Source organism: Lycium ferocissimum, chromosome 10 (assembly GCF_029784015.1).
Source record: "Lycium ferocissimum isolate CSIRO_LF1 chromosome 10, AGI_CSIRO_Lferr_CH_V1, whole genome shotgun sequence".
Lineage (NCBI taxonomy): Eukaryota > Viridiplantae > Streptophyta > Magnoliopsida > Solanales > Solanaceae > Lycium > Lycium ferocissimum.
This window is the reverse complement of record NC_081351.1, coordinates 24,264,385-24,281,570: the sequence shown is the minus strand read 5'-3', so window position 1 is coordinate 24,281,570 and position 17,186 is coordinate 24,264,385. Positions and strand designations below refer to the sequence as shown.

Here is a 17,186-nt window from a genome sequence, read left to right as displayed (position 1 = left end):
TTTAGTTATAAAAAGGTGATTTAAAGTCAAAGACATAAGAAGGAAAAATAAAGAAGGTAAAAGGTTAAGTAATTTAAGGTCTAGTGACAATTACGAGTCACGATCAAAGAAGTAAAAGTAATTGGCTCTTGTGGAAAGCAAAGTTATCTCCTTTTAGTCGGTTTGGCCAAATTTTTGAAAAGATGAGAAGTGCTTATTTTATAAAAGAAAAAGTCACTTATTTTAGAGAATAATAATATTGGTTAAATTTTGGTGAATCAAATAAGTGATTTTGAGCGACAAACTAAAACAAAAACATTGTTTAAATAATTTCAAAATAATTTTCCACAAGACATAATTGAATTTGAAGTCACTAGATGTAATATAAAATATGATTTAAAATTTTAATAAAATATACAACATTAATTAGTAATATTTTTGCTGAAAAAGCATTTCGTTCTGACTATTACATATTTCCTACCGTTTTCCAATTTGTTATTATCAAACTCCAAAATTTTTTTCTTTGTTTAAATAATTTATACTTAAATCAAATAAAAAAATTTTAATACTTGTCAACATAATTGAAATTGATGTTTTTAGGACTAGAGATTAAAGTTTATAGAAAAAGATGAAAGGGTGTAAAATAAAAATTTATATTTACTACATTAATTAGTAAAAACTTCAGTAATTTGACACTTAAAAACACTTCTAAGATATATTTTCCAAATACAAACTACTAAAACTTGTTATTAGAATCTACAAAAAAAATTATGAATGGAACTAGGGACAATTACTAGGATTGAAATCGATTATTTATGCTTTCGAGTATCACAATTTTAAATAATTTATTTTTAGCAAAATACAAGATATTAGAATATTTTATCTATGTTTTATAAATTAAGTTTAAAATTTAAATTAGATTTCTTCTATTGGGTTAATACACTTAATGAAAAAGAAAAGCTAAATAAGTGGTCACTAAAGCTGAGTCCCATTTATTAAAACTAAATTTTCTTCCAAATCAAAACAAAGTGTGTGATTTAAATGCTTTTTTTCTTGAAAAAAAAATAGTGTTTTTTTGTTCACTTTTTTCTTTGAATACTTGTCAAAAATTAACGTGTTCTAATCACCGTATCGATACCGAAAAAAAAAATGCATGTAGTATGAGAGTTTTAAATCAAACACCCTGGAGCTTTAATTTGCAAAAGCACATAATGCCCATTGACACTTTTGCTTGTGTTCTGTGCCAATAAGATTTGCACAGATCCCTAACTTCCTGCCATTCTGGTTGCTGCAATTCATTCGCTAATACTGACCAATTCTCTTTCTATTTTTAAAGCTTTAATCAACAAAAACTTTTACTCCCTCCATTTCATATTAGTTGTTCACATTTTTTAAAATATCCGTTCCAAAATATTTGTTTATTTACAAAATCAAAATAGAATTAATTAAAATTTTCTATTGTGTCCTTAACATTAATTGTTTTTTATAGCAATCAATATTGATTAGAGTGCAATTTATTGGAGAGAGATAAGGGCAATGTAGTAAAAGTATCTATTATTAATAATTTCTTAAATGACGTATATAGAGAAAAATGGACAAGTAATATGGGACAGAGGGAGTAACATCTTAATTCTTGCTTACCTTGTTCTTTTCGAAAATCAATTGCTAGAATATTGATTACTTTTTAGATACTCTCTCTGGCCCATTTACCTGTCGTCACTACTAAAAATAAATGGTCTAAAATAGTTGTTATTTAAAAAGATCAAGGTATAATTAGTTGTTTGTTTCCACCTTTACCCTTACTCATAAGTACGGAGAGAATTAATATATGGTGAAAAAGAGAGTAGTATTAAATTGAGAGGAATAATAAATAAGGATAATTTAGTCAAGTTACCCTCTACTTAATGTTTTCCTTAAGAGGTGTGCAAAAAAGAACCGGAGGTAGTAGAACAAGAAATTTTGTTTTTGACTTTGTGCATGGCATTCCTAGTGTAATTTTTAACTTATTTTATGCTATTTTTGAATGAGGAATTGTTCATAACTTCTTATCCAGTCTCAACTTATAAAATGATCCGATGAACAACTCTAAGAAATGCAAAATAGACAAGAATCTGGCGTGCAAAAGAAAAGTACTTTCACCCTAGCTAGTGCGGGTAATTCCAGTCCAAAATTGCTTGTATTGTTCAACTCATCCATGATAATATCGTGTTCAACCTGCTCACTTAAAATATACTCGATTCGTCCCAATTTCTATGAAGGTGTTTGACTGGACGGAGTTTAAAAATGAAAGAAAGGAATTTAAAATTTGTGATCTAAAATAAGTCAAAGATATTTATGTGGCTAGAAATCATCAAAGTAAAAATGAGAAGCCTAAAGTTAAAATGTTGTACTAAATTTAGAAAAGTGTCATTCTGTTTGTGACTGACTAAAAAAAAAAAATTAGTGTCACATAAATCGAAACAGAAGGAGTAGGTATTATGAGTTTTAGTTGAACTTATATTATGATCAATTTTGTTAAATAAGTTTTAACCTGTCTAATTCAATCCAACACATCTATTTGCCATCACTAGCGCGAGGGTCTATCGGAAACAACATCTTTAGCCTGCAAAGATAGGGATAAGATCTGCATATACACCACTTGTGAAAATATACTGAGTATGTTGTTGTTGTTGTTGTTGTTGTTGTTGTTGTTGTTGTTGTTATAATAGTAGTAAGTTAGTAACGCGAGCAATATAATTAATGAAATAGTTAATTTTATAGATGACTATTCTAATAGACGAACAACCGTCAGCTACAAACAATTAACACCGAGGTTTACACCGCGATCTCCATGTTTAATTGTTTATGGCTGGAGCTGCATTCCATAAGCAAATGCTGATGAAGTTTCTTCTTCTTTTTAAAGCTTTGATCATTAGAAACTTCTAAATTATATTCTTGAATAAAATGAAACAAAATCAAGAGTTTCTCGCTGTAGTTTCGGATGAGCTAATCCAATTATGCCTGGTAATAGGGTAGGGCGGCTTGCGGGTGCGAATGTGGATCTATCAACATAATTGTTTTCCCTAAAAAGGTAACAATTGAATTTGTACATGGTTTAAATGATGCGTGGTTTAATTTGTTGTTAATCGTAACGAAATATGGAAGAAAAATCAATTATATATAAAGAAAAAGGACAGAAGTAGCCTGAATCTGTGTGTGTTTGCCCCTGTAATTGGTCCGGTACAGAGCGTTAGCTTCGTGCCCGAGCCAATTGTTATAGAACTTAGGACTTGAATATGAGATTTTACAAAGTGTGAGGGCAGAAAAATCAGATGATTCTAATGAAAGGGTTTACCCCTATTTATAGTACAATGGTTAAAACCCTAATTTTGACTCAAATATGATAAAATACGCTAATTACTACTACTGGCGGCGCCACAACGGCTGTAGCGTAACGGACGGCGGAATTGGCGGCAAGAAATCTGACCCGTCACGGATTTCTCGCGTTCATGCTAACCGTCGTCACTTCTGCCTAATGGACTAATGACCCCTCGGACTTCATTTCATCCGAATCACCGAGCTCGAACCAACATCACATTTTGAAGTCCACATTTTGCTCCGATCTCTCGTCGGAAGGTCATCACTTTTTTACCCCAGTTTCTACCGTATACAGTAATAATTCCATTCTTGTCACGTCGAAATCCTACATTCCATGAAAATTGTAGCCGTGTCTGATACCCTCAATCTTTCTTTCCGGAGTGATTCATACATCAGTTGATGTTCACACCCGATCCACCATGTACACTTACGTTCACTCTTGGAAATTGAAATAGGAATTGTAACCTCCCAATCTATTGTAGTCAGCCTCACGATGTGCTTGCCAGTGAGGAATTAGAATAATTGATAGGCAACTGAAATTCAGAAAGGATTTATTCCCTTTTGAATATCGAGGTTGCCCCATTTATATAGGAAGGAAGAATGTCCAATATTTCTCAAGTTTGGAATCCAAAATTGTACATAAAATCAACAGTTGACAATGATATTCTCTTTATCCAGGAGGCAATTGCTTTCCTCATTAAACATGTCTCTTTAGCATTTAGCAATACATATGCACCTATGGTCCATTTTCATCCGAGCTATTCTCATTAAACATGTCCTTTCAGAAATGCTTAAATAGGTGCTGCCCTATCACCAGTAAACTAGAGATCTTGGTCCCCTCCCTTATAAGCTTTTAGTAATGCGCTATCGTCGCTAAGTTGTGTCGCCTCAACACCGGAACTTATATATAAAAAAAAAAACTATAAAAGCAACTAAGTCAACGCCTATTTGTTATGATTCTACTGACTTGACGCTTGAATCTATTCCACTGCAAACAACTGAATGTACTACTAAAAGATCTTCCGCTACTTTTGTTGTTATTAAACTCACCTATCACAGTGTCACTATGCTACCGCAACAGCTGGGACTCCTCAACCCTTTTTATCCATCTTTAGAACTAGTACGAGTGAGTCCGTTTCTTTCTGCGAAGGACATCTCTATCAACTAATTAAATTCTCTAAAAGCCGAAATTCATGTACTGTTGTAGAAACAAATACCAAGACCAACAATTCTCTCTCCGTACAACCTCTATCTCACCTGCTCTTAACGGCTAACTTACCAACGTCAACGGCTAGTTTCACTAGTCGGTGCCGGTAACTTACCACCCCACCAATTCCGTTTAGCTCCTCATCAATCCTGCACTATGAGTTTAACTATAGATCTCTTTGGACCTCCCTTTCAGAAACCCCCAAATCCTTCAGATCCAAAGATGAACCCAGAAAGCTCCACTCCTAATTGTGTAAAATCAGTAATTAGACCTACTATTAAGGACCCGACTATGGAAAAAGAAGTTGCTACCTATGCTAAAGCTCTTAATCTCAGCAATCACTCCCTCAACAAAGGTAAAGTTAAGCTACCTCATCGTCTCCATTAAATTGTGAAAGGGAAACATGTGGTGGTCTTCACAGAGGAAGAACATAATATGCTAGCAGCTTCCTGTAAATGGACAATTGTTGGTAAGTTCTCTAAAACTAGGCCATCAATTGATAAGATCATAACTGACTTCGCGAAACTTATCCCACTAAAAGGTAGTGCGAAAATTGGGGTAAAGGATCTTAAAAATGTCTTCATAGATGTCGAAAATGAAGAGGATTTTAACACTATTTATTCAAGGGATTTCATCACTTTTGTGGGAGATAATAGTATGAAAATCCAAAAATGGACTACTAAATTCAAACCTGAGGAAGAATCGTCTCTAGCTCCAGTTTGGATTAATCTTCCGGAGTTGCCTTGGCACTACTACGAATGGGATGCCCTGTGCAGAATTGTAGAACTTATAGGTACCCCTATTATAATGGACAAAGTTACTTCAACAAAAACTAGAACGACTACTGTGAAAGTTAAGGTGGAAATAAACCTTACCAAATCTCTGATTCATGTTGTTCATGTTGAAGTGAGAAATCCCAGAGGAGAAATGGAAAGCTTCATCCAGAAAATTGAGTATGAAACCATACCCTTGTATTGCTCTCATTGCAAGATCCAAGGACACAACAATTCCAACTGTAGAAAGCTAAATCCTAAAGGTCCTGAACCTGGAAGGAACACTATGGAGAATGAGAACACTGAAAAAGGGAATAACAACAACTAGCAAAGAAATGGGCCAGGGCAACAAAGAGAGCAAATCAATATTCTAGTGGAAAATAGAATGCAAGAGCAGAAAAGAGAGGGCCATGTCAGTGTGAATACTGATGGATGGAACCATATTGATTAAAGAAAAGAAAGAGGGGGAATTAACAATAAGGGATCCAGACCTGAGGGAAATCAGAATAGCCCCAACCAACATGAGATGAGGGCAAGCAACAGATTTAACCAGCTCCAGAATCGAGTGATAGAAGAGGAAATAGAAACTGTACAAGAAAACAAAGGGCCTTGGAACCAGGTGGTTCACAAGGACCAAAGTCAGCAGGAGAGAAAGATCACAAGATGGGATAAGGCTCAAGAAGGAAAAAAGAAAGACAAAGGCAAACAGTATGCAGACAAAATAAATGTAAGAACTAGCAGAAGCAATAGAAACTTGGCACCCCCTCCTCTTAAACATGCTGATACACAAGTTCAGAATAGAGTTTTTAAAATGATTGCTACTAAAGAGGAGATGGAAGAAATGTACAAAAAGCAAAAGAAGTTCAAAAGAAAGGTAAATATACCACCAGGTGTTGTTCTTGAAGGACAAATGCAACATCGACTCCCTAATGGAGAAACACTTATTCTTAAAGGAAATAGTCCTATAGAGTGGCCCCAGATTGACATACAAAAAATCTTGAAAGCCTCAGCAGATAAGCTTAAGGACATGGGAATTAAGGAGATTGAACCTGGATCTTCTGAACATTACAATCATGAAGATCCTACAGGTGGGAACTTTTTTGTTCTAGAACCAGATCCTCTAGATAATTCAATAGAGATAGGAAAGGAAAGGCAACAACAGTGGCACAACGAGAAAAATGAAAACATGGATGCTGATATGTATATGGAATGCTTAGAGGAGGACAACCTTTCCTCAAAATCAGATGATGAAATTATCAGAAATCTAGATTCCGAGGAAAGAAAATATGATAAACACAAAAGAGTGCAATAAAACATCACATACTTCAACAACTTATCTCCAAGCAATAGTCTCAACACTAGGGGAGACTTCTATACAGGCTTGGAAATCTCAAAAGCTGAACAAAAAACCTTGCTAATGTTTCCAATGATTAATATCATATCATGGAATATTAGAGGGATAGGGTCCAATGGATCTTTAGAAAGAATCAAACTCTTTATCCAACAATTTCAAACCCCCCCTTATATGTTTGCAAGAACCTCTTGTGGATAATGGAAAACTAGACAATACAAATGGAAGAAGGGAATGCACCATGCCCGTAGCAACTGGACAAATAAGATCTGGATTTTCTGGTCAAATTTTATTCAAGTAGATATCATTCAAGACAAAGAGCAACACATGCTTATCAGAGTTCACAATAATGTTAATCCCCCCTTTCTAGTCTCGGTAGTATATGCTAAATGCACAGAGAGCCAGAGGGAAGAACTTTGGGCAGAATTAAGGGAGATTGCCAGTAACTTCTTAGAACCTTGGGGGGCAGTGGGTGACTTTAATGTCATTTGTTCTCAAGAAGAGAAGACGGGGGGAAGACAACATAGAATGGAGGAAAGTATTGATTTCATAAACTGCCTCAATGACCGTGGGCTTCAAGATGGGGGCTATTCTGGTGCCAAATACACTTGGTGTGACCATACAGATCCTCCATTTACCATATGGAAAAGGGTAGATAGGCTTTTCTACAACACAAGATGGTTGATGCTTTCAATGACACCACTGTCACCCATTTATCAAGGGCTTGCTCTGATCATGCCCCCTTGCTCTTGAAGATGAATAATGAAACTACTCAACAGATAAGGTATTTTAGATTCCTAAACTTTTGGACAGATCATGAGGATTTCTTACAAGTAGTAAAGGAGGCTTGGGATGAAAAATGTCTATGGAAATCCTTTGTATGTCTTTCACCAGAAGCTTAAGAATACTAGCAAAACTCTCAAAGACATGGTCTAGACAAGCCTTTAGGGATATTTATGAGGAACCTAAAAGGTTGGAAGCCCAAATGAGAAGATTGGAGGACAACAGTATCACCTGTAATACAGAAGAAAATAGAATGGAGCTTTCTAGATGCAGAGCCCAATTCACAAGGTATCTTAAGATTCAAGACTCCATGCTAAGGCAAAAAGCAAGAGTCAAATGGCTTGAAGAAGGTGATGCTAACACTGCCTATTTTCACAGCATCATTAAAGACAGAAGGAGAATACTTTCTATAAGGAAGATAATGGATGAAAATGAGCAATGGCTTGAAGACAAAGATAATATTGCTGAAGGGACAGTGAGATACTACCAAAATATATTCAAGCAGGACAGTGATAACAACAACTTTGTTGCCTTAAACTGTCTGCAGAGATGCATTATTGAAGAAGATAACATAATGTTGAGTGCTAACCCTTCTTTGCAGGAAATCAAGGACTGTGTTACTTCTCTTGACCCTGATAGTGCACCAGGGCTAGATGGGCTAAGTGGCATTTTCCATCAAAAGGCCTGGAACATTATATCTAAAGACCCTTATAATGCTATCATTGCTTTCTTTATTGGAGCCACCTTCCTAAATTTTACACCCATACTTGCTTGGTCCTTATTCCCAAAATAGAGCAACCTCAAAGTTTTTCTGATCTCAGACCAATTAGTTTGTGCAATTTATCTAGTAAAATTATCTCCAAGATCATTAATACTAGACTTTCCACCATTCTACCAAAAATTATCTCCAAAAACCAAAGTGGATTTGTTAAGGGTAAAGCTATTATTGAAAATATTCTCTTGGCGCAAGAGATTATCAGTGACATCAAAAAACCAAGCAGATGAGGTAATGTGGTTATGAAGCTTGATATGACCAAAGCTTATGATAGAGTTTCATGGAAATTTCTTTATGAGGTGCTCAAAAGATTGGGATTCTCTGAAAATTGGGTGAATATCAGCCACAACTACTTAGCTAACAACTGGTACTCAATGCTTATAAATGGAACAAGAAATGGTTTTTTCAAATCCACTAGAGGATTGAGACAAGGAGACCCCTTATCTCCTTCCCTCTTCATTCTCAGTGCTGAGTTGTTATCTCAAATGCTTAATGATCTTCAAAGAAAGCATAGTTATAAAGGATTCTGGATGAATGGGGATCCTCATATTAACCATTTGACATTTGCTGATGACACCATTCTGTTCTGCAATGGTAGTAAGAAGTCTATTCAAATGTTCATGAACACTTTGGCCAAATATGAAAGAGTTTCTGGACAACTTATCAACAAGAACAAAAGTTGCTTTTCTATGGGATCCAAAAGTCTCATTGCCATAAACAGGTTGAAAGTTGCAACTGGGATGAGATATCACAAAATGCCTATGATCTACCTAGGTTGTGCCTTGTTTATAGGTAGAAAATTAAATGCCTACTTCTCTGGTTTTGTCACTAAAGTGGTCAATAGAATTAGAGGATGGCACACTAAATTTCTATCAATAGGTGGTAGAGCAATTATTATCAGACATGTTCTACTAGCCATGCGTATCTATATGTTTACCGCAATCAGCCCACCTATGGGAACATTAGAGCTTATTGAAAAATATACCAACAGATTTTTTTGGGCTGGAAATGATACTGGAGGGAAACACCATTGGGTTTCTTGGCAAAATTTATGTTTTCCCTACAATGAAGGGGAGACAAACTTCAAAAGCCTATTAGATAGTTGTCATGCCTTTAAAGCAAAGCAATGGTGGAACCTGAGAACCTCTGTGTCCCTTTGTCAATATATGGAGAACAAATACTACAAAAACAAGCATCCTACTATTGTGAATTGGACCAAAGGGGACTCACAAAGTTGGAAAGACCTGTGCAACATAAGGAATTCTACTGAAGAAAGCATTTACTGGAGCATAGAAAAAGGGAATGTGTCATTTTGGTTTGATAATTGGTCTAGCCTAGGCCTCCTCAATCAGATTGTTAATGTGGATATTGTACATAACACTTTGAAAGTAAACATGGTTCTCAATAGAGACTGCTGGGCATGGAACAAGCTCCATGCTCAACTCCCAACTGATGTGGTCAACAAGATCATCAGGCACAACTATGAGCTTAAATCCAACACTGATGACAAACCTATATGGACAGAAACGCAAATTGGTTCATTTAGTGTTGGTACTGCCTGGGACAAGATGCGATAAAGAAGACCAAAAAATGACATTTTAGACAATCTTTGGCACAAAAATATTCCTTTCAAAATGTCTTTTCTCACCTGGAGAGCCATTCAAGACAGACTATCCATTGATAGCAAAGTTTCTAGTCTTGGAATTTCCCTAGAACCTGGGTGCTACGTTTGTGAGGGGGATATCACTGGCAATACTCTTGAAAACATTGATCACTTGTTTGCCTATAGGGACCTCGCAAACAAAATTTGGAGCTTCTTTGCGGGTTCATTGGGTATCAATTACAGGAACATTTCCCTCAAACTTATTCTTTTGAACTGGTAGAACCTTAAGACCTATAATCCTATATAGCTGCTTTTGTATCGAAGATCATCCCTCCTATCATTTGCCGGGAGATTTGGAAATCTAGATGCAGCAGTAAGCATGAGGCAATTAAGCCTATTGTATATGTCACAAAATCTAACATACTTTTTTCTACTCTGCAGATCCCAAAGAAGAAATTCACAAAGGCAAGGATTGGAAATTCATGGAGTAGCTTATGTAGAGCCATGGAGAATGCGATCGACCAAAAATCGGCAATCGGTGTTAGATGGATAAAACCTCTCTCCGTGATGGCAAAACGAACGAGACGGAAGTCGCAGGGATGGGCGAGTGTGGAGGAGGGGACGATAAGGGACAATCAAGGAAACTTCATTTTTGCCTATAGCTTTAATTTGGGGCAGGGTACTAGCAACATGGCTGAAGCTTCAGCTTTATTATATGGCCTGAAATGGTGTGCAAACAATGGAATCAATTTAGTATGGGGAGAGACTGATTCCCTTCTACTCATCAAATGCATTAAAAGAGATTGGAAACCACCATGGAAGATTGCAAAAGAGATTCAGCAAATTCAGAATCTAGTTGAAGAAAATGGATTCAACATTAGCCATTGTTTTAGAGAAGCCAAAAAACCTGCAGATAAGTTAGCTTCTTTCAGTCATAGTACTAATGGAATCCAAGTCTTCAACTCCTTCTCTATGCTTCCCAGATCAGTTAAAGGGCTAATCAACTTGGACAAATGGAACCTGCGTAGTTTCAGAATCAGACCTGTCAAACCATCCCTACCGGTGTATGACCCTCCTTGATAGGATTGTTCATTATAGCCATCTGGTAGAGTTATAAAGAATCGACGGCTAATTTTTTTGGTGTTAACTATAGTAGCTGACTTTCTAACCTGCTCATCATAGATCATGTATATCAAGTTTGGCAAGCTGTAAATTTTGCCCATCAATGATCAAAGATGTCAGTTCAATTAAAAAAAAAAAAAAACTAATTAAATTCTCTTTCCTTCAACTGACTATAAGAGATATCTGTGCTACTACGTTTGCAGGGGTTCGTACACAAATTCTTGAATTATACATAACACTCAGTAAATTATAGACCACTTTAAATCTTTCTTTCTATGGTCATAATTAATGATAATTATTATAATTTTGATTTAAATAATTACAATGCTAACAAAGAGTTACCTAAGATTACTTCCGGTTTGACACAACTTGTTCAAAATTCCAAATTGCAATGGAGAAAAATAACCTAAGTTTTTAACTTTAGACCAAACGAAAACCCCTCTGGCTGTACCCCATATAAACTCCCCTCCCCCAACTATATATTATAATAATTGCGCACAAACTCTAGTGCGAAAAGCTCAGAAGCATTTAATATTGTCCACCCCAAAATTGTTCTAATACCTACCAAAGTACGTCACCCCAAAAACCCAAAAGCACTCTCTTTAAATTCCAATCATCCCACCATTGGACCAAAGAAACAGAAAAGTTTTAAAGCATTGTCCACCATTGTTAGAAAGAAATTAGCCATGTCTAAAAACTCCAATTTAGCCACCACAAATAACTCAAATTGCTACTTGTTATCACAAAGTTGGTGGCCACAAGTAGACAATCGTACTATTTTTCATCCAATAATTTCTAATTCCTCTTTATCTTCATGCAATACCACTAGAAGTTCATCATGTGAAGAAGATGTTATATCTATTTCTAATAATGGAAATAGTGCAACAAATAATCTTCATCAGTATCAGTTTTTACTTGGTGTTGATGAGAATAATAGTTCTTTGATTACTGAAGAAAATGCTGCTTCTGATCACAATAACCTTATTTGGAGCCAACTTCTCCTGTGAGTTTGATTATCTCTCTCTCTTTTAGGACTATGCTTTTCGTCTCATTTTAAAAGATAATTACATGTAACTGTCCATGCTAAGTAAAATTTGCTAACATGGTGAAAAATAAACTGAAATGACATGCTATTTAACATGTTAAATTATGCTGATAATATATAATTTATTTACCACATGTTAAACAAACTTCTCCTGTGAGTTTGATTATATATCCTTTTTTTTTACTCAAAATTGTTTTCTATTTTTTCTCTGACCAAAAGAATAGGTTTCAAGTTGTTTGAATAATTCTTTACGACTACTCTCTAATACTCCTTAGTTTCACTTTATATGTCTTAGTTTTATTTGATATGAAGTTTAAGAACGTAGAGAAGAATCATGAAATCTTGTAATTAATTTTAAACTAAGATGTCTATAACATATTAAAAATCATTTGTATCTAAACATGCCATATCATTCTTATACGCGAGTGTCGCTAAGAGTAAAAGGGAATATTGGAGTTAATACTTACTAAATATAGAATGCTAATATTCTCTTTTAAACAACTTAAAATGAAAAATAAGACACAAAATTGCGAAGGTGGAGAATTTTTAGCTACTAGTCCTATACGCTGTAGGGAAGACATAACGTATGTACACTAAAACTTAACCTAATAAGGGATATAAAAATCCGATATTACTTATCTCTTTTCTTGCGTGCAAACTTGCTAGCTCATTAGTTCAATTTTGTGCAGACCATTGTTAGTGTATAGAAAACTTTTGATTATTTTGTCGGGGTATAAGGGAGAGTGTTTATTAGTAAAAAGAAATTCTTATTTGACAACTTATCCCAAAAACCTAAAATTGTATACGTGATATACGCATGGAAAGGAAGACCATCGTGAAAGTGGAGCACTAATTATAATATTAAAATACAGTAAATAAGAAAATTTCCCCAACTATTCTTGAATCTAGCATAATTCCTATTACTTCTACCTAGCTCGAAACCCATTTAGCCCTTTTCTATTTGTTTTTTTCAATGGAAACCAGCACCACCTTTGATTCTTGAAGCACTAATGATGATTAAGTGAAGAAAACATAATAGGGAGATTAATAAGGTTGCTCTAAATTTTTTTTTTTTTAAATAGTTCATTTCAGACCTATTTAAGAAAAATATTTACAAAATATTCAGCAGGTATGTATGTGGTATATGTTCACGATATTCAATTTACATGTATGTTATATACCTTTATAATATTTAATAGTGTGATTCAACTACCATCGGGCGTGTAGAATTATGTGATTTGCATACGCCGAATGTATATATAACGTCAAAATTGTATTGTGTAATTTTTAAGGGACGGATTCTATAAATGAATATAGGTGGATAACTTTCTTGCTAAACTTAGAAAGAGCTTTCTTCGGCTATATTCTAGGTGAACAATCTTAATTCAGTTTGAGAAGTCGAGGAGACATAAAAAAGTTAACAGAGTCTTTTTTTTTTTTTTTGCGCGGATTGCCCTTCTTTTGGGGTGGTGGTCTTTAATTTTTGCCCCTCAAATTAGTGGTCTTTAATATTTGTTCTTCGCTTAACATCCAGAGGTCCTGGGTTCGAACTCAGACTCAGTAAAAGAAAAACAAAATCGCAAGACATAAGTTGGACCCCCAACTTATGCCTTAAGGCAAACTTTTACCCAAAATTAAGCCTTAAGGCAAAAGTTAAGCCTTAAGGCAGAGGTTGGCAAAAATACAACAATTTTTTTTTTTTTTTTTTTTTTTTGCCTTGAGGCAGAGTTTGAACGCATAAGTTGGGGTCTAACTTATGCCCTGCGAATCCTAACTTATGCCTTGTGATTTTTTTTAAAATTTTTGACTGAACGGGGGTTCGAACCGGAACCAAGGGGCTTTTAGCGAAGAGTAAAAATTAAAGATCACTGGTTTGAGGGGCAAAAATAAAGACCACCCCCAGCGAAGGGCAATCCTGCAAATTGGCACTTTTTATTTAACTGTCCGAAATCAAGTGAGAAATTGAATTAGTTGGTTCTTTTTTTTCACTCTCTCTATCTCTTTTGGGTATATTTTCTCATCATTTGGAACTATTAACCAAATATGCAGAAGCAGCTCTACTAGTGGAACAGCTGGGAGCATTAATACTAAAAATCTACTGGAAAACAATAACCAAGATTCAGTTTTGGAGATGAGTTTATTTGACAATCAACTGGCTAATAATGATGATGATGATGAAGATTATTCATTTCATCCCTACAGTAATCTTCTTGGGAAGCAACTTCCTATCAATAAACCTGACCTTAATTATTATTATACTGATTATAATAATAACAATTCTATGGACTCTATGTTTCTCATGAGAAGTGATCAAAAAGTGAAATTGCCTAGACATCATTGTGGAGCAGAAGTGGTTAACTCATCATGTGCTGATGATAATTCAAGAAACTTTGCTAGCATATCTTGTGGTGGATATTTAAGCAAGCCATTGGTGAATACTAATGTCAACGACTTTAAACCAAGTCTCAAAACTTTGAATTTGGCAGAACATAAGAAGCATGGCCTCCAACAACCTTCTCTAGTAAGAACTCTCTCTCTCTCCCTCTCTAAAATTATGTAAAAAAAAAAAAATGGTGCTCTCACTCTTTCAATTTGTGCATTTTTTTTAGTCCGTTAAAAAAAATGTTCTCTATATTTTTAGTAGTAACACTTTAATTTCAGTATTCCACATGACATATTTAAGCATCATAAAGATTTATAAAACGTTTTGATACATTATACACATCTTTAATTTAAGATCACGAAAATTTAAAAATTATATCTTACTTTCTAACATTCCGCCCTCAAAACAAATTGAGACATATAAAATGAGATGGAGGGAGTACAAAATACACAAAATTTGGATAAAAGAAGAATGTTACAATTTTGTGGTAGAAAGGAACTCTATACTATCAGAGTTAAAGCTTTGATTGGCGCAATCCTCATCTATTCTTCTTGAAGCGTAACTTAAAAATTTAAATAAGATAAAAAATTATTTAAGTTAAAAGGCGGAAACAACATCTTGTAGAAATGCAGGCTAAATCTACTCACATAAAACTCTATATGGTCCGGCCCTCCCTTAAAGCCTGCGTATAGAAGGAATTTCCAGAAAGCCTTTTACTTTCTAGCTACCTCTTTAAATACTCAAACTAACACTATCTCTTTGTTCTAAAAAAATAATTTTCTAAGACCAAGTCTAGGGGTACAATATCAACATGCAACACTTCGAAGAAAAACAATGGAAGAGCACAAGAATATCAAAGTGAAGGAAAAAAGAGGAGATCAGAAGATAATTCAGACACAAACTCAAAAAGGCAAAAAAATGAAATTTCCTCTGCAAAGGTACTTATAGTTACCGTTATAGTGAATATATTACATACTTTATGTGTCAGAAATTGTTGTCTGTTATATATTAGTAATCTTTTTGTATGAAACCTTTATATTTATAGCAGCAACATTGTCCCTTTTGAAATTAATATATACTCCTATCTTTTATATAAAAATAAATTTAGTCAGTTTGAAGTTTGCCGTATAAAATTAACGATTAAATTCACGTTCAAACTAAAAGCGTGAGTTACAATTTGTGTGAGCCTGTTGGTTTAGGAACTTTACTTTATGTGGATTATATAATTTATTTACAGATACAAGTTCCAAAAGTGAAGCTTGCAGACAAAATCACAGGTCTCCAACAAATTGTGTCGCCATTTGGAAAGGTTAGCCTAAAATGCTTCTCTTTTTTGTGTTTCCCAATTGATATTTACTCTTACCAACTTAATTATGTAATTTTTTATTTAATAACCACATAAATATTAAAATATGTTTAAAATTATATTATTTCAAAAAAAAAAAAATCGTTCGTCCTACAAGTTCGTGTCTTATCAAACAATATCATGTGCTCCTGAATCTTTTTTGATAAAGTAAAATGCATGAGCAAGTCATCTTATTCCACCCCATTTATGAATGTTTACATTTTTTGCTAGTTTTGTGCTCATTATTACTAATAATAATGTAATTGCTAACACAATAGTTTTTCATGATTTGCTTACTTCAATAATGATCATGCGTGCATTTCTAATACTAATTTATATTATTATTATTATTATTATTATTATTATATATAATCAATAATATTACTTTCGTCATTATTCCAACTCGAGTATTAATTATCTCTAATGGAAGATTCTCTTACTTGTCTAGACTGATACGGCATCCGTTTTGTGGGAAACAATCAACTATGTTAGATTCTTACAAGAGCAAATACAGGTATGATTTGACAGTGCTAATGGAATAAACTTTAGTTTTATCAAAATAACCCCACAAGTCTACATCTTTTTTTTAAAATATTTATGTAAGCACTTTTTGTACAAGTCTTGCAAAGTCAATACAGTTAACTATACGTCTTCGAATTATAGCAAACTCTTTCATGGTATCAAAATAGGCTAAGAACTTGTGTTTCATTCATATTGAAAAGTTTTAGGTGCCCATATATAAAGTAACGTTTTCTTTTTATCCTGCAACTTCTGCAGCTACTGAGCCATGCCTACATGAAGAACAATCCATGCAAGGTGAGCTAATTCAGTACCCAACAACTTTAAATATAATTATTAGAATGGTCAAAATCTTGTAAATTAATGTATTATTTTGGTTAATTAACATCAGGAAAAATGATAAGTATTTAATTAATTAGTACATTTTAATAGTAGAGAAACTTACCTCTTAAGATGATATTTACAATTAAATATTGGCTTCAACTATAATTTAAAAAATGCTAAAAACATTATTATTATTATTATTATTATTATTATTATTATTATTATTATTATTATTATTATTATTAACAAAGTTTTTCGATAATTCAGGATAGGTACTGGGGAGGATTTGAGAGAAAAGAAGTTGATCTGAGGAGCAGAGGACTTTGTTTAGTGCCGATTTCATGTACCCCTCAAATATATCGTGAGAGTAATAATGGATCTGACTACTTGATCCCATCATATAGAGGATGTCTGTATAGATAATTAATTAGTATTTATCTACTTTTCTTAGCTACTAAATGTATCATAGTTTAAGTTAACATATATATATATATATATATCATAAGTGTAAAGAACTTTTTATATTATCAGGTCATCCAAATAATATATACAGGTAATTGTCTCCTTAAAATGTGAGATCTGTAATCTTGAAAATAAGATAGATTACCTGCTATGACAAT

The 17,186-nt window shown here is 34.0% G+C and overlaps 2 protein-coding genes across 2 annotated transcripts; both read left to right on the top strand.

Moving 5' to 3' along the window:
- The first annotated feature begins 7,526 nt into the window (after positions 1–7,526).
- LOC132034742 (uncharacterized) lies at positions 7,527–8,243 on the top strand. Its single transcript, XM_059425106.1, has one exon. The coding sequence runs from the start codon at positions 7,527–7,529 to the stop codon at positions 8,241–8,243; it is 717 nt and encodes a 238-aa protein (XP_059281089.1).
- A 3,230-nt stretch (positions 8,244–11,473) lies between these two features.
- Positions 11,474–17,137, top strand: LOC132035226 (transcription factor bHLH111). Its single transcript, XM_059425511.1, has 7 exons — positions 11,474–11,953; positions 14,045–14,516; positions 15,164–15,316; positions 15,616–15,687; positions 16,172–16,237; positions 16,501–16,539; positions 16,834–17,137. Exons 1-7 carry the CDS (start codon positions 11,637–11,639, stop codon positions 16,987–16,989), a joined length of 1,275 nt encoding a protein of 424 aa, XP_059281494.1. The 5' UTR covers positions 11,474–11,636; the 3' UTR covers positions 16,990–17,137.
- Positions 17,138–17,186: the final 49 nt, after the last annotated feature.